Genomic DNA, 18,191 nt, shown 5'->3' on the forward strand with positions numbered 1-18,191 from the left:
GTTCAGGTTGGAAATTAGGAAACATTTATGCTCAGAAAGAACAGTCAGGTATTGGGAGGGGTTGCCCAGGGAGGTGGTGTAGCCCCCATCCCTGGTGGTATTCAAGGCAAGTTTGGACCTGGTGCTTAGGGTTTAGTGGGTGATGGTGGTAGGGGGATGGTTGGACCAGATGATCTTGGAGGTCGTTTCCAGCCTAATGATTCTGTGATTCTATGTCACACGCCGGCTGCCGCCGACACCAAACCGCGAGGAGCGCTTGCCCCCTCTCTCCCCACCCCGTCCCCGCGCCGCCGCAGCCGCCAGCCCCGCCGCTCCCTCAGCGCCCGGGCCCCGCGGCGCCCAGCGCCACCTGGCGGCGGCGGCGGGGGCCTCGCCGGCCGCGGGGGACCCCTTGGGGCAGGCAGGGGCAGGGCGGCCACCGCCACCCGTGCGGCCGGAGGAGCCCGGGGCTGAGCGGGGCGGAGCGGGGCTGAAGGCGGGGGCGGGGGCCGGGGCCGGGGCCGCTCCGCCCCGCTCGGTGGCCGCTTCCTGCAGCGCGGCGCGCCCGGCGCTTCCTGCTCCTCCCCGCGGCGGGGCGGCTGGGCTCGGCGCGGCCGGGGTTGACCTGGCGGCCCGTTCAAACTCGGCGGCAGGGGGGCGAAGCCTGGGGGGCGCCTCCCGGCCCTCGCCGTGCGCGGGTGAGCGGGGCGGGGCAGGGCAGGGCTGCTCGGCGGCGGAGGGGAGCGGGCCCCGGCGCCCTTCGGGGCGGGGGGCCGCCTTTTGTTCCGCTCTGCCGGGTGGAAACGGGGGCGTTTTCTGGAGGAGCCGAGCCCCGCGGGTGAAGCGGGCGGTGCTGCCGGGGTCTGCGGGGACAGCGGGGGGCGCGCAGCGGGTGCCCGCGGCTCGGTGCCGCTCCGGGCCCGGCAGCCGCGGTGTGGCTGCAGCGCATCGCGGCAGCAAGCCGTGCCGTCTCAGCTCCACACGTGCCGCACAGGATCCCCAAACGAGTGTCACCTTCACGGCCAAACGTGCTGCAGGAGAGGACTTCTCTGTCCCCCAGAAAGAAACCCGTTAGGTCAGAGCCAGTGGGAGCGCTGTGGCTGGTTTGCTGGGCAGGAGGAGACTGGCCACGCATCATCCCGCAGCTGTGCTGGCTCAGGAGCCCCTTGCCATTGCGGTAGCACCACCTGGTTGGTGTTATCTCAGAGGTGGTTCGAGATAACCGCGTGAAAGAGAGGCACACGGAGAGCGCTGCCCCATCCCTTGCTGTGCACAGCCCCTCTGGCAGCGCCCCATGGTGCAGGTGGCTCCTGCCGTCCAGCCTGACCATCGGGTGCAGGACCACGGATGGGCAGCAAGGAGTGCGCCCAGCGTGCGGCCTTGGCGTGCTGCCGTGGTGGTGCTGCTGCTGCAGAGCTTGGCTACATGATCCTCGAGGTCTTCTCCGACCTAAATATTTCTGTGATTCTGCACTATCAGCCTTTTCCTTGGTGATTAGCGGGGATTCTGCTGTACGTGCACACCCACCCTACGTGCCTGCACCTTTGTTTCTGGCTGTAACTTCCCAGTTAGCGCTGGAGACCCCTGGTTTCTATCTGACTCCTTTCTCAGGTAGTCCCGACTGTCTTTTTGTAGGAAAAGAAAGTTGGAAATCTAGTGCATTAGCTTTTCCCAGCAAAAGTGTCTGGGAGTTCGCCAAGATTTTAGCTGCAAGTAAGTTGGTTTTATATTTTTCAAGTACAACTTAGTTGTTGGAGATGACAAAAATCTTATGGAGCAGTAATTTCAGTGCAAGTCCCTGCCATTGGTCTGTGTAGCATTTTCTCCTCTATGCTGCTTGACAGGATGCTCACGCTTTGATTTTGTCTTAGTTCTGGCATGCAGTGGAAGTGTCTTAAAATGACAAGCCAAATCAAACTGTTAAAAACCTACATATAGTTATTAGAGTGGGCCATTCTGCTGTTGCTAATAATGGTCTGAAATGCACTTGTCATGTGGGATCCGTAGTGCTTTTTATGTCCTGCCCCAGATGCTTGATGTTATAATAAACTATTGGTTGGCTAGGACTGTGTGATATTAGGAAAAGCTAAAATGCAAAATTTTATTATCCTTGCTATTTTCTTATAAAAGCAGAGGCTGCAGAGCAGTGATTGAGGAGCTTCCTACACAGACAGATTTCCTTTCTGGAAGGAATGCGTTACTTGGAGTTAATAGGGAAAAGAGCTTTAGAAGTTTCTGTGTCCTTTTGTGCTAGAGGATTTTTTGCAGTTACAGAAATGAAACAAAATTTCACGTATGTGTGTGTGTTTAACGTATGTGTGTGTTTTGGTGGTTAGGTTTTGTGCTTTTTTAATATTGTGCCTTCAGGTAGAAAAAACTGTGTGAGTTGTAAGGTGCAGCTGCCTTTGTTGATCCTCAGATCTATATTTCTCTTTTTTCTTTATGAGGGATTTATGTGACTTAATGTAGTAAGGTTGTGAGATTTAAACTTACCATAATGACATTTGCTTGATCATATTGTAGAGGCATAATATTTTCTATAACTTTAAACGGTTATTTTTTCCCTAGTGTGCACTGTAGAAGATAACACAGTCTGTTAGGATCAGTGGAGCAATTTCTAATTTTGAAATTTTTTGCTCTAGTCATTGAGTTACGTAGCTCTGTGGTAGTCATGGGTTTTGTTGGAGTTCTTGGAAGATGGTGGGGTTAAAAGAGTTTTTGTTTGTTTGTTTATTTTTCTTCTGGTTACATTTAAGTTTTCAGGACTTTAAAAACTTCTTCTGCAAGTAGTTGCTCATACCAAAGTACTTGCTTATGAAAGTTACTTTTGATAGGTTGTATCTTTGCATGAATAGAGAGGATGAAGAGAATATCATCCTTCTAAAGTCTATAAATGAAGCTTGGATTGCTCTTTAACGTAATAAGGCCCTTAAAGTCCTAATCTTCTTACACTGCACACACTGCCTGGAACTCAGATGTGTGAAGAGAGAACAGCAGAATGATTACTTCATTCCCTTGCTGTATGTTTTATGCAAACTGGTATTAAGATTCTGTACAGTGAAGTGTAAGAAGAGCTCTGCCATTTCTTCTCTTTGGTCGTGGTGTGGCCCAACATCCAACTGCATTCACCATATTTTAACAAGTAGTTGTCAGACAGGGAGAAGTGTACAGCCACTGGGATAGTTCAGATGCATTGTGGAGTTTGCATTGGATGGAGAGAATAGAAGTGTTGGGAGCAAGAGAATTGGTAACAAAACTGCTTGGAGAGTAGACCTGGGAAATATATTTACCTACAATAGCAATTATTTAAACAGATTCAAGCCTTCCTCATTGGACAGTGTAATAATTCTGCGAAGTCTTCTTTCTTTTTTACGTGGGGAGTAGTTTTGAAGAATGTCCTGAAATGTTTTTGTTCTTTTGTGGAGAAGAAAGCCCTTAGTGATTATTGAGTATGTAAAGCAGAGAGAATTTGGGTGTTTCTAGCAGGGAAGTTTCATGCTGTCTTCTGTCACTTGTGAGGCAGATGAGCAGAAGAATTTTTATTCCCTTGAAGAGGGGAAAAGGTTCTGTGTTAAGGTTTCAGCCTATTGCACAGGTTTAGATTATTATTTGTGGACAGATCTGAAATGAAACAAGAGCTGCTTGTGCAAGGCAGAAGTTTCTAGCTCCTAACTCTTGTTGCCTCTTGTAGAAGTGAAAATACTGTTGGCAGGATGATTGTTAAGATCTTGTTTTCTCAAGGAGCATTCTTTTTAATTACCACAAAATTTTTGGCCAATACATACAATAAGAAAAAACAATGTACTAGCAAACATCGCTTGGACGTTTGCTGGCTTTGGCTGCTAGGAGAGCTGCTAGAACAGAGCTGTAGGAGTTGAATACACGGAATGGCAAGCCAGTGAAATCCTATACAGGGTGGTTAGATAGCTGTGCACATCACTGCATGCTGTATGTTTAGGTTCTTCAGGTGCTAAGTGTAGGGGCACTGCAACCACCTGCCATAAGGCACAGCTACAGTGAAAAGAGACACAGGTAGGGATAGAAAAGGTTTGTTCTGACTTTTCTCTGGTACAAATTCAGTACTCTTCATTGTTCAAGAAGCAGTCAGCCTTGTAGTTGGCTCTTCTACAGCTGTGGAGTTTTCTGGATTTGGGAAGGGGGCACAGTTCTGTGTAAGCTGTAGTTTCTTTTCTTGGGGTAGAAACTAGGCCTTGCCTACACGTGGCTGGGAGCATGGTTACCTGGAGGCTACAGAGAAGGAAGTGGTAAAGGAAGTTTTGCTGCTGAGGGCAGTCCATCTGAAAAATGTAATACGAGTGGCCAGCTTCACCCTGGTTTGATCCCAGTACGCTGTGGGATGAATAACGTCTTTCCTAGCTCACTCAACATTGGAGGCAGGAACCTCTTTTTGCTTCTCTTGACAAGTCTCCTTCACAAAACATAGGGAATTGTATCCAAGTAGAAGCGGAGCACAGCGCAGGCAATAGCCTGTGAGTGCTTTGTCGTGTAGTCAGTGCTATGAGCATTTTAGACCCCCCTTGTGAAGCGTATCTGTGCTTGCCTCTTTTTTTTTTTTTTTTTCCCGTCTTCCAGCCTCACTTCAGAGATTGTCTTTTAAGTTAAAAAATAAAAATTCTGTAATATTTGTTCATCATCACCAGTGGCATTTAGACTCGTTGCTTTTTCATCCTCTTCCCTGCCTCCCCCTGCAGTGAATCACAGAAGGACTGTTTTTCTTAGTCATTAACTGTAGGTGTTAGCACACCCTAGTGCAGGCAGCTCAGGAGGAAAATTTAGCAGACAGCTGTCTGGCAATTGGAATCAAATCAGAAGTGTGTTTGTGGACTTGAATCAAAAAAGGATTCTTTGTATACAAAAAGAATATAGGTAGCAACTGCAAGATTCCTGCTTTGAGTACAGTTAATTCAGTGCATATGTTTATTAGAAGGGGGGCATGGTTGTGACTGGACCTCACCTCCCAGTGAAATACCCAGACTTTTTTTATTTTTACGTTGTGATACCCCGTGTTTGATATTCATCTTGTAGATGCTCTTGGCCTTTATTCAGAGTTGTAGGATTCATTTTGGCTCACTTTGGCTTCTGACCATGGCTTGTCTATTCACAGAGTTATTTGGAAATAAGTCTGCTTTGTATTGATATCTTACCTTAGTCCAAATTAACTTTGAGTGCATGTACCAACACCTTCAGGAAAAGGTTACTGCTATTCTCAGGAAAATCTAGTGGATAATCTATGCTTCAACTTTAATTATATTATTAATCTAGATGAGACCAGTCCCATCTTGCTACGTGCATTTAAGGGCTGACATCACATTATTGATGAGTGGGGCACAGGACAGGTTCTGTGCTGAGCTGATCGCCTGGATCTGCCATGTGTATTTGATACTTCTCCATCTTTGTTAAGTTCTGCAGCAAACACAAAAAAGATGGTCTAATTATTTTTAAGCAGAAAATCCAAGAAATCAAAAGGAAAAAAACCACAAATGACATCAAACTTTTCCATAGAACATATCACTTTCTATTCTATTTCATGCTTTCCTATGCCCTTTCTATATTTGCTGCATGGTAATTGTGCTTCTGTTAGTGCACTGGGTGAAGACGGTTGGATACTGGTTGGATTAGCTAAAGAAGCATGACCAGTAGTGATATTGAAGCTGAATACCTAGTTTAAAAATGGAAAGAACTGTGAAATTTGACCATTTGAAAGGTGTCCCAGTGCCTGCAAAAGAGATCAGAGATCCATCTGACTCAGGTGTTACCTAATTGTGGAAATCTTGGTGTTGCAAATATGAATAACATTTTTTGATTCTCCCATTCACAGAGTGAAGTACAATATAAAATGGAAACATTATTTTCATGCCTCTGAGGCAACAAGAATAAATCTATAACTAACTCAGGACTATGATGGTGACCATGAAGCTGTAAAGAGCAAAGGAAAACTGAGAAACAAAGTGTCCAGGTGAAGTTGTAGGTGTCTCAAAACTCCAGGTGCAGAATAGTAACCCAAGAAGCTAATAAGGTAACTTTTTTGTGTGTGTATATTCTGTGGAGATTCTGTGGATTTCTGTGATCGGCATGTTCTGACTGTTCACCAGATAGGATTGCAGTCAATGAAGCAGTACAGGAGAGCTGACCTGTTACTGACCGTGGCATTTGCTCCAGGCTTGTATTTTTTAAGTAAGCTTATAGCTAGTGCTATTTGATGTGGGCCTCCAATAATCATTCTTCTGCTATGGTACTGACAACTGTCACTTAAGTAAATTCTGGATTTGCTTTACAAGGAAAACAAACAGCTCTTTCAGAATCATTGATTTTAATATGCATACAAGCAACAACTGGTCTTTAAAGATGAAATTCTAGATCTAAATGGAAAATCTTCTTGCAATACTGTACACATCAAAAACATATGCTAGCTCACATTGTTGGATTTTAATTTTATTTTCTGTATTTCTTAGAAGACTGATGGAGAAAAGACTGGCACAGTATGCAACTGACACACAGTAATATGTCTGGGAACCAGTATTCCTTCTGCTAGGATAGCTTTACATGCAGCTGGAATAGTTACCTCCAATTGAGTACAAAAATAATTGGAGTCTTTAGTGCTGGTTTGTCTGTGGGCTAAATTGAAAAGATTGTTGAATGTCTGCTGCTGTGGCCTAAATTCTTGAATACTAAGAAATCTAAACTTTCTCTGGAGGAAATTTTTGTGATTGGTGAAGACATTATGAGGACACACTTGGCAGCGAGTTAAAGGGCTGAATAAGAAACTAACTTTAACCAAATGTTCTGTTTCTTTCTTCTCCACTCTGTTTCAGATGACATCTCTACCAAGGAGGGTGAAATCTCAATCCAAAGCCCTTATATCAGAAGATGATGAACTATCTCCATTTCTTAATTCGTAAGATTACTGTTTCCATGGTGGCTTTTTTTTTTTTTTTTCATTTATATGGTATATAGTTTTGATATATATGTTACAACAGTTTTCTTCAAAGATTTGTGCAAAGCTTGAATAGAAGCACAAGAACGACACAATTTCTGAGAGGTTTATTAAAAATTCTTAGTGCACAAAATTTCTAAATTGTAAAACATAAACTACTTTTGCTGCTTCATGCTCACAATGAAGTTAGAGTGAAACTGAATTGCCAGTTGTTGAAACACTGTGTGTGCATGCCAGTGATGAGCTTCAGGAAAGCTTGTTAAATGGTTCCAGCTGTTAGCTCTGCAACAGGAAAGACCTGTGTTTTTTCGAGTGTATCTATCTTTCTATTTATTTTTCCTGTTTGTTTCTTTTAGTGGCAGAAAACACTCATTGGCTTGCTTTTTATTCTTCTCACAAGCAGTATTGTTTACTTGTTTGTTTTTCAGGAGCTCTGAATCCGAAGAGGAAGAGGAGGAGTGGGAGCCAAAAAGCAAAGTTGCCAAGAGACCTCAGTTGACAAAGAAAAATGTGGCAAAACCTAAAAAACCTGCTGCTCCACGGTCAGCAGTGGCCAGGAAAAAGGTCAAGAAGGTAGCGATAAAAGAAGAATTGGTGAGTATCTGTAAGCAAGAGACAATTACCATGGAGGGCAAGTAACATAAGTAGAATTTGTCCAATGCTAGCACATTCGGTTGCATGACTGAGTGATCAGCTCATCTGATTCAAATGTTACCATAAAGATTAAGTAGATTTGATAAATATGGCTTTCCTTGTGTATTTAACTGTCCCAAATCTAAGGACTCTCCCTTTAAAACTTTAGCCAGTGATTATTGATAGGGTTTTCCATGAAGATCTCTTTCAACAACAAAAATACATAAAAAGCACTGTTTTTTCCATAATGGAAACTAAACACCATAATGCCTCTGGTTTGTGTGTTACTCCTTTGATGTCTTCTACATTTTTACCAGCTCAGTACCACAACACAAATAAGTCCTGTTTCCTTATGTTTCCTTGCACGGTTGTTCAACCCAGTAAGGGCAGAAATTTATTGTGGTGAATCTATGATATATTGCTATCAGAAGTTAGTTGTCTTTTGTCAAAGATTAGCATGAGAGGGTAGGTCATGACAGGAGCCAATACTTCTAGTTTGTATTTATTTTTCTGAATGTTTTGAGATACGTGGTATATTGAGAAATACATTCATGGACTCTGAAGGTGATCTCTGGGGAAATTCAGGAAAGAACACATGGCTTGTCCAAAGTTAAGCAATAGCAGACCAAATCTCAGTTCCAGTTCCCATTTTGCACCTAATACCTCATTGGAAGTGTGCTTCCCTGCAATGCTGCTCCCAGTTTTGTTCAGATTAGTGGAGGTAAGGACTGTAGGTTGATAACTTCTAAATGAGACCCCAACTTAAATCTTTCTGGGATAATTTAATTTGATCTTTCTTTTAAATTGTGGGTCTCGTTGGTACGTTTATCTTTTTATTTCCTACACACAAGAAATATTTCAGGTTGCTTGATGTCTGGCTTGGCATTTCCCTGCCAGACAGAGACTTCTCTGGGGGAAAAAAATGTCTGGTTTGAAGTTTTCCGTGGTTTTAATTGAAATGTGGTTGAGACAATTTATAAGTCAATGCCTAATATGGTTTCTGTGTCCTTTTTGGTAGGATGTATCCTTGCCTATTGCTCCTGCAGAAGATAATAGGGTGCAACTTCTAAAACATAAAGAAGAAAATGTAGGCACTGAATTGAAAACTTTAAATCAAATGCCAGTAGTGCCTAAAAAAATGGAAACAAACTCATTCCAAGGGACGAATGTAAAGAGTTCAGAGAGTGATGAAAAACCTTCAACAAGTGCTCCTATAGCGGGAAATCAAGTGAAACATGAGAAATCTGAGGAGGATTTTGCATTTGATGAACCACCTTTTAAAAAGATTAAATCGACTACATCTCCTGAAGGAAAGCCAGTAAAAAATCTAGGAGGCAACAAAGTAAAAGAAGAATTTGAAATGAACTGGGATATTGTACAGGTATGAGATCTTTTCCTTTTCTCAGGTGTCAATGAAATCATTTCCTACATAATTTGCACGTAGAATCTAACATGCAATTTGAATCCTCTTGGCATCAGTTGGAATGTCAGAGTCATTGTGATGCTAAGTACTCCTTTAACCTCTGATTAAATTGTCATAATATATGTATAAATATAAATGTTGGTTGATAACTGTTAAAAGTTCAAACCTTAACTTTATTCTAACATCTGTGACTTATGAAGTCCTTACTACAAAGCTTGCCTGTAACAGTTTGCTGCATATTTCTTATGTATCAGCACAAGTTTTTTGGTATAGCCAACTGAAACTTCTAAAGGAATGGATGCTGAAAGATTTGGGGTGCCTGTTTCAGAATTTAAGATTTAGTTAGCATGGATCATTTCATTGTAGAGGTTCATTTAAGAGCGTGTACCAGTTTGCAGTACCATGAAGGAGAAGTTTGCTTTCTTGAAACAACAGTGACATCAAGGGAAATACCATTTTTCCTTTTTGTAGGATGTTAACTTTGAAGCCATTCAAATAAAGACAGTTTTAGGATAGCTCTCATTCTGGCATGCTAGCTATTGTTAGAGAACGTTTTAATATGAGTTCAATATGTATCATGGTTAGTACTGCCTACATAAAAGGGTATGAAATTTTATATGCCTGATTCTTCTAAAATATTCTTGGAAATGCAGGTAGAGAATTTGTTCTTTACTGTATTGCTGCTCTAAATGTAGTGAATGTGATTGTGCTGGAGTTTTTATGTTTTTAGGCCTCATAATTTTGAAAGGCTTTTAAATCAGCTGTCTATGGGAATAATTGTAGTAAAGTTCAAACAACCCATGATAGTTAAACCATTGGTAAGATAAAGTACCTATCTAATTTGTTCTCATCTTCTTTTTGATGCACTGTAATTCTATCTATAGAAAGCCCTGTTTGTACAAAATCACGTTTAGGTGTGTGAGACTTAATTCATCTTGAAACCTACGGTAATATCATACTAGTTTCTATTGGCAGAGTTGAATTTTTATCAGCTTTGTGTTCGTGTTTTGTTTTTTATTTTGTTTTGCTTAACCAAGAGGTATACTGGTGTTTGTTTAAAAGAAACAAAAAAAGCTTCAAGTTTTCTGTGTTGCCATGGGTAGCTTGTCTTTTTTGTTGTTGTTGTTGTTGTTGTTTATCCTATTTAATTGTATTCCCAAGAGACCGTATTTTCCTTTTTATTTTTTTTTTATTTGTAGTCACAAGGTCTTGGAAACATTGGTTGTTACAAGTCTTCTTGAAGTACTGGTTGTGGTGGTTGGATGTGTGGGAAGACTTACATCTTGTCTTGTCAGGGACAAAGCTGGTTAGCATATTATTCTGTAGTTGGTTTTGAACTTGAGTAAGAGGCTGTTTAAAGCAATCCACTACCTTTCCTAAGCATTTTGTTGTGTGGTGTGTTGTTTCTTTTTTTCTTGTTACAGGTTTTGTCAGAAAGAACAAATGTTGAGCCATGGGTATGTGCAAACTTAATTCGCCTCTTTCAAGAAGAAAACACAATTCCTTTTATTGCTCGATATCGAAAAGAGCTCATCAATAATCTGGAGGCTGATGCCTTGCGAGAAGTGCAGCAAACATTGGAAGAGCTACGGTAAGTAAGTTACTGGGAGGTAGCTGAGAAAGGGGTGAGTAACAACCTGTTGCTGCTTCTGCATCCCTTGTTTCTGACATTTTGTACACACTGCACACGTTATACACAATGTGTACACATTGTACACATTATGAATGAACTCATAAAGGAAGTTGAAAACTGAGGTAGCTGTGTTTGATGCCTGTCTGTTTTTTAGTCTACGTAAAAAGAAATCCAACATTATTAATTTTCAAGAAAAAAAATATTTTGGTCTGCAATTTTAGTAGCTTATAGATCCTGGAAATATGTAGACCACTTAGATATAAATTGCAGTCTTAGAAAAAGAACTGCTAAGAATCCCTTGACTTCTTGCTCGGGATAGCGAAGCTTTCTAGTAAAGAACACTACTTGAGGTTGTAGTATACCAGGAGGGTGGGCTAAACCATCCTGGACTATTACAGCAAAGCCTGCTGCAGGGGTGGATGAGACTGCTCTCATTCCTTGTTGATTTTGGGTGGATGTACTCTCTTGAGACAAGGGTACAGACTTCAGCTATTCTGTCAACGTGTTTTTTCATGTAGCCTCTTTTACTCTCAGGTTGTGTCCTAGGAAAAGGTTCTTTCCAAAGAGGGAATGTGGCCTGAGATGGTCTGAATGAGTTGTTTAAATCATAACAAAACACCTTCACTGTCTGAAGCAGGGTAATGTCACAGGTATCTTAATTAAGGTTTAAAATCTGGTATGCTGTCCTTCGTGCTGCAGAACTGCTTTGGTATGAATTACAGCTGTAAGTGCTCATTGACATGGATTTAACTTTTGACCTTTTTATTTGGCTTTTGGGTCAGTAATCTTCCAAAAAATGTATATAGCAGTAATGATGTTCTCTATCGTTTGATTCTTTTTCTTAAGGCTACCACAACATATTTTGACAATCCTTTGAATTAGAGAAAGAGAATGATGGTTAGGAACCCTTTTTTGAATTGTCAGGATTTTGTTAAGGGATTAGCATGAGATTAAAATCTTCAGAGGTTTGAGAGGTCTTCAGCAGTGCACTAGACAAGGTCAAAACAAAAATCCTTTTTAATCCACCATGAAATGTAACTGTTAATATCTCTCTTATGTTTTTAGTTCTGTTGCAAAGAAGACACATACAATGATACAGAAGTTGAAGAAAGAGGGGAAGCTATCAGGATGCCTATTCACAGCATTATTAAACTGCAGAACTTTTGAAGAATTGGACCATGTGGTCAGTATACTAGTCATTTTTTTAGATCATCCTTAGTTTAAGTGTAATCATGCATAACGTACATAGCATGACTGAAATATTTCCTTGCCTTTTAATAACTATTTTTTGTTTGTTTTTAAGTCTGCACCTTATAAAACTGGGAGTAAAGGTACCAAAGCCCAGAGGGCCAAGCAGCTGGGATTAGAACCTGCAGCTCTTTCTCTCCTGCAGAATCCTATGGAACTCAATCTCTTTTCTTACATCAGACCCAATGTCAAAGGTAAGTGCTTTGCTTCTATTAGCACTAATGTCTTATTTCTAGTGTTTGAAAAGGGGAATTATTTTAATTGTCCTTAGGTTGCTGGAAGATTTTTTAAACTATTTTAAATTCCACACTTCTTTTAGCAAGGTGCAATAGAATTCAAATTTAGTGCCATAGTTCTCCAACCTTTCCTGTTTGTACTTTTTTTTAATTTATTTTATTTTGTGTGTGTGTGTTGTAAATAGCAATGATTCTGGTATACAAGAGACAGAAGTCCAGAGTTGTTATAGTCCATGTCTGTATTTACTGGAAAGAGGGAGGAAGTGTACTACATATCTTGAACCTCTCTATGATTCTGCTCATATTTGAACTGTCAACTGAAGATTTGACACAGACTGTATATAGATTGAAGAGGTTTATATTCATACTGTTTATTTAAGTAAATTTAATCCGTTGCAGCATATTTTAATAACATCTGGCTCTGCTGACTTGGAATTAGCAGGAGAATTTTTGCTATTGGATGACAGTAGGGGTTGGATAAGATGTAATTGCTGAAATTTTAGCAGGAACTTTAACAATCTGATAGTTTCATGTATAGGCTGCAGAACTGTGTTTCTTTGTGAATGCAGTTATGGGTGAATCTGTAGGGGGCAATCTCTGACAATAAAATACGAAGATTGTTGCAACCTTCTGTATGGTGTTAAAATAGAGAAGTGCTTTTGTTTTTCCCTGCCCCAACACTTGCTTTTTTGACTTTTGTAATAAGTGCTCAACTCCCACGTGGGGGTGATTCTTACTCTTGCCACTTCAGTTGTTATTCTATTTTATTATATATTGTTTATAATATTATCCTAACTTTGCATTGAGAATCAGTTACCAAATAATTTAGTTTTTGCTTTTTAAAATGTCACAAAGCAGTCTATTGCAACCACATATCTGACTATTCTGTTGGTCTCAGGAGCCAAAAGAAAATCATGGTGGAAGTTAACATAAATTATTTAGGGTGCATTTAAAAGGCAGTGCTATTTGTTGCAGTATAAACACTACTGATTTTAAAATCAGTATACTTTATTTTCATTTTTGTTCTAAAAATAACATAGTTGGGTTTATATAATCATTTTAATTTGAAAGGCACGTCAGAAACCATATACAAACTGGATCACTTTTATCAACTTGGAAGCCAGTTTGACAGCCTATATACAGTATGAGATCAGAGGGAGTTTTTGTTGAAGTGGTGAGTGCTTTGTTGTGCAGAAAAGTTTTCATCAAATCTTTTTAAGATTTGTTTGTTTGTTTTTTTTTTAATCGAATGGTTTTGAGAAGACAAATACTGAATTTTTCATGTGCAGTAATCCAACAGTGAAAGAAAGGTGCTTTCAGCTCCCTAGTGGTTGTGAATTCAGTAAAAATATTAATTATCAGAGCTATGCATTTTTTCTAAATGGTGTTATAAAAGCTCTTTCAACATACGTGCAGCCTACCAGACAGTAGAGTTAGAAACAATGTGTTTTGTGCTAGACTGTTAATCCCACATCTGCCAACTGTAGGATTCTTGCTCTGAAGCATTTGCTACTGACCATTGCTAGAAGCAGAATTATATAGATTGATTTTTAAAATACAAGATTTAAACACTTTTTTAAAAGCTGAAAGATTCTGTTGTCAGATCGCTGTAATGCTTTGTCTATGGAGATGTTTTACAACTTCACTGTTTGAATGTTTGAACAGTGTTTTGTGGGATAGGATGAGTCTACCCTTATCTCAGAACTGTTGCCATGCAAACTCCTGCAACATAGCCAGGGAAATACAAAAGTATTACACAGAGAAAGGACAGGATTGCCAGCAAAGTTTTTAGGCTGTTTCTGTATCAGTCAGCAAAACGTGTAAATTTCTGCTGCAATTGATGCATTTTATTACAATCTCACAAATTACACTTGAATGTCCAATTTTACTATTGTAAATAATTCATCTGTCATAAATGTCAAGAACTGTTAGCACCAAACTCACAAAAATATTACTTTTCTCCCATTTTAATGCTATTTTGATTTATGATACTGCATTGATCAGTTCAGATTTACTAAAGATATAACAGTTACAGATGTTTTGGAAAGAAAGAATAGTTTAAAAAAAATCCAGTGAACTAGAATTCTTCAGTGAAACCTGCAAATCTGATAGATAACTTGCATCAAATTTTCTCAGTTAGTGTATGTTTTCTTATTGCTTATGCAGTTGTGTAATTTTTCATATTAGTTTTTTTTATAGTTACTAATTTTTTTTCCCCCTAAGGACTTGCAAATATCCAGGAAGTAGAGGCTGGAGTACAGCATATTCTAGCTGATATCTTTGCAAAGGATAAAGATACCTTGGACTTTATCAGGAAATTGTAAGTTTGAATTTTACTTCCTAAACTTTTCCAGGTTACATGGTAAAAATCAGTCTCTTATCACGCAGATTCACAATTTTTAATGATCTGAAAACAGTACTACTGTTACGTCTCTTCCTTCACTTGTGCAGGAGACATTCTTTAGCGTTTCTGCCCATCTGGTTATCAGTGGAGGAGAAATCTCTGAGTGTAGCAAGATACTGTGACTACTCAGAACTGACAAATTATCCATGGCTCTGTTCCGTACAGAGCTGATCTCCCTTGCAGTTACAGAGAGATCACTTGAAGGGAAAATTTTTCTCTCCATGCACTTCTTTCAAGCTGCAGATTTTCAAAGGCATGTCTGCTGTAGCAGCTGCTCCAATATTTAGTGCTTGACATCAGTCAGTGTAATTACATTTATTGACAGTTAATATTGGCATTACTACTCCAACAGGCTGATGGACTATTCTTAAAGCAGGAGTTCCTTCTACTGTGTTAGCTGAACTTAAATTTTCTTGCCTTATGTAATGACTTCCTGGTGTTTGTCATGTCCAGGGAGGTTCATGTAACAGAGTAAAAGTTGCTTGTTACTTTTTGCTTTTTTTTTTTTTCCCTCCTTGCTGTATACCATCTGGGACAGAGAACACAATTATCAAATAACAGATACCTTCTTAGGAGCATATGGTTTGGTTTGAATCAGTTTGGTTCTGTTTAGTTGGCCTATGTTTGCTGTTTGTTGTAATGGCCAATTTTATCAAAATGCTAGAGCACAGCCGTGTGATAATTTCAATGGAGGAGATGTTTTGTAAAGGAGGTTCAGTCATTACCACACTACCCCCCCCCCTTTTTTTGACCACCAGAAGCTTTTTAATTGGATGCACAGTTCTTCACAGATACCTCTCTTTGATCTAAATTGTAATTTGGATCTAAATGTGTAATAATCTCAAGGAGCATTCAGGAAGCTGTATTTAGGATCCCTGTTACTTGTAAAAATAATGAAAAATTTTACGGGTGTTAGTTGCTCAAAGCAAGAAATGAGTTCTGAGGATGGGTAGGTTCAAAGGAGATTTTGTGTTTGTATAACATAAATTACTCCTGTAATATTCTCTGCAACTTCTCAAAATTTGTTTTGTAAAGTTGAACTAATAACTGACCAAACTGAAGTCCAGGTGGTGGCTTTTGATTATCCTTCACTTTCATGAGAAGGTCTGTGTTCAGCATTTCCTGAGGACTCATTGAATTTCTTCCCTTGGTATGTTTCAGTCAGTATATGTAAGGTCAGTTTCTGCATTAAGGTATGTAGTAGGTCTGTGACTGATTACAGAGTTGACATAATTTATAATTGGATAGACATTGTTTTTTATTTAATATGCATTAATAGCTTTTTGCAAGTTTTATACTAAAATGCCTATTAACATTTGTTTCTTTTATTCAGATGTCAGCAAAGGTACATTTGTATCCAGTCAGCCTTGGCGAAAGTGTCATCCAAAAATGGAAATGAAAAAGATATTGATAAATTCCAGCTATACCATGAGTTTTCTTGTAATATAAAAAATATTCAGCATCATCAGGTATACCTTCAAATTTTGTTTTTCTTTTTCTTACTATTGTAATTAGCACAGATAGCTTTACTTTTGAAGTTTAGTTACCAAATGTAATAGACTTCACATTCTTCAAATACAGGTCAAAGATGTTAATCTCTGCACTAACAAACAAAATAGAGGACTGTATCTTCACTATGTCTATTGTCTAACTAATTCTCATTAAAGCAATATTTATAATGGCATAGGGATCAGAGATTTCATTGCTGGTATGACTTATTTTCAGTGTCAGTGCCATGCCCTCAGTTCCTTACACCAGTGACAATTGCACAAGTTTTATCAGGAGAGGGATAAAGGATAAGTGACAATTTATTGTCTGTGTGGAAGTGAGAATGGGATATTTCATAGTTGTGGAAGTTGCTTGTTTAGAGTGTAAGTATTTGAAGCAAACTCGGATAAACTTATTCTTTGTTTCTTTTGGATGCTTGCTGCAGCACAGAGCTCTCAGACTGTGCTTATGGCTAGAATGCTCAGAGCTATTTGGCATCAAGCTTGTCAGGTGAAAGTGATGAGAAGTATCAGGGGGAAGGATCCAGAAAATTAAAACTGGAGATGATCCACAATTGCACCTCTTGTCAGCAGCAGTGTCACGTAAAAGTTAAACAATCTAGATCACAGAATCACAGAATTTTCTAGGTTGGAAGAGACCTCAAGGTCATTGAGTCCAACCTCTGACCTAACGCTAACAGTCCCCACTAAACCATTTCCCTAAGCTCTACATCTAAACGTCTTTTAAAGACCTCCAGGGATGGTGACTCCACCACTTCCCTGGGCAGCCTGTTCCAGTGCCTCACAACCCTTTCAGTGAAGAAGTTCTTCCTAACATCTAACCTAAAACTCCCCTGGCTCAACTTAAGCCCATTCCCCCTCGTCCTGTCACCAGGCACGTGGGAGAACAGGCCAACCCCCACCTCGCTACAGCCTCCCTTGAGGTACCTATAGAGAGCGATAAGGTCGCCCCTGAGCCTCCTCTTCTCCAGGCTGAACAAGCCCAGCTCCCTCAGCCGCTCCTCGTAGGACTTGTTCTCCAGGCCCCTCACCAGCTTTGTCGCCCTTCTCTGCACCCGCTCAAGCACCTCCATGTCCTTCTTGTAGCGAGGGGCCCAAAACTGAACACAGTACTCGAGGTGCGGCCTCACCAGAGCTGAGTACAGGGGGACGATCACCTCCCTAGCCCTGCTGGTCACACCGTTCCTGATACAAGCCAGGATGCCGTTGGCCTTCTTGGCCACCTGAGCACACTGCTGGCTCATATTCAGCCGACTATCCACCATCACTCCCAGGTCCTTCTCTGCCTGGCAGCTCTCCAACCATTCCTCTCCCAGCCTGTAGCTCTGCTTGGGGTTATTGTGCCCCAGGTGCAGGACCCGGCACTTGGCCTTGTTGAACTTCATGCAGTTGACCTCAGCCCATCGGTGCAGCCTATCCAGATCCTCCTGCAGAGCTTTCCTACCCTCAAGCAGATCGACACACGCACCTAACTTGGTGTCATCTGCGAACTTACTGAGGGTGCACTCGATGCCCTCGTCCAGATCATCGATGAAGATATTAAAGAGGACCGGCCCCAGCACCGAGCCCTGGGGAACGCCACTAGTGACTGGCCTCCAACTGGACTTGACTCCATTCACCACGACTCTTTGGGCCCGGCTATCCAGCCAGTTTCTAACCCAACGAAGCGTGCACCAGTCCAAGCCAAGAGCAGCCAGTTTCTTGAGGAGAATGCTGTGGGAGACGGTGTCAAAAGCCTTGCTGAAGTCAAGGTAAACCACATCCACAGCCTTTCCCTCATCCACCCAGCGCGTCACTCTGTCATAGAAGGAGATCAGGTTCGTCAGGCATGACCTGCCTTTCATAAAGCCATGCTGACTGGGCCTGATCGCCTGCTTCCCCTGCAAGTGCTAAATAGAGAATAGACAGAGAAGCTCTGCAGAACCCTTGAAAATGGGTTTGTTCTGAAAGTCAACAGTGTTCCCTTATGAGACATCTTAGGTTATCCTAAGCCCCAAGTCCAGTTCCACATGACTGGGAAAAGAACTGGGGGACAAAGCCAATTTACTGGTGTCTGAGAAGCTGATGTCCTGATAGTTAGGCTGCCCCCATTACTACAGATCAAAGTTTGATGCAGTCAGTACATTTGTCAGGGCCTTTACCTGGGTTCATTACTAGTTGCAAACTGAATTG

General features: G+C 40.9%; 1 protein-coding gene across 2 annotated transcripts in view; it reads left to right on the forward strand.

Moving 5' to 3' along the window:
• The first annotated feature begins 547 nt into the window (after window positions 1–547).
• The window catches only part of SRBD1 (S1 RNA binding domain 1), a 131,094-nt gene continuing 113,450 nt past the window's right edge, over window positions 548–18,191 (forward strand). For both annotated transcript variants that reach the window (XM_082755485.1, XM_082755486.1), the window contains exons 1-10: window positions 548–677; window positions 5,819–6,016; window positions 6,813–6,895; window positions 7,363–7,528; window positions 8,586–8,948; window positions 10,415–10,581; window positions 11,689–11,806; window positions 11,927–12,065; window positions 14,331–14,427; window positions 15,845–15,980. In XM_082755485.1, coding sequence (XP_082611611.1) covers window positions 6,813–6,895; window positions 7,363–7,528; window positions 8,586–8,948; window positions 10,415–10,581; window positions 11,689–11,806; window positions 11,927–12,065; window positions 14,331–14,427; window positions 15,845–15,980 — 1,269 coding nt within the window. In that variant the 5' untranslated portion in view covers window positions 548–677; window positions 5,819–6,016. The remainder of the gene's footprint in view (window positions 678–5,818; window positions 6,017–6,812; window positions 6,896–7,362; window positions 7,529–8,585; window positions 8,949–10,414; window positions 10,582–11,688; window positions 11,807–11,926; window positions 12,066–14,330; window positions 14,428–15,844; window positions 15,981–18,191) is intronic.

This window comes from Aythya marila, assembly GCF_965140915.1.
Source record: "Aythya marila genome assembly, chromosome: 3".
In the NCBI taxonomy this organism is placed as follows: domain Eukaryota; kingdom Metazoa; phylum Chordata; class Aves; order Anseriformes; family Anatidae; genus Aythya; species Aythya marila.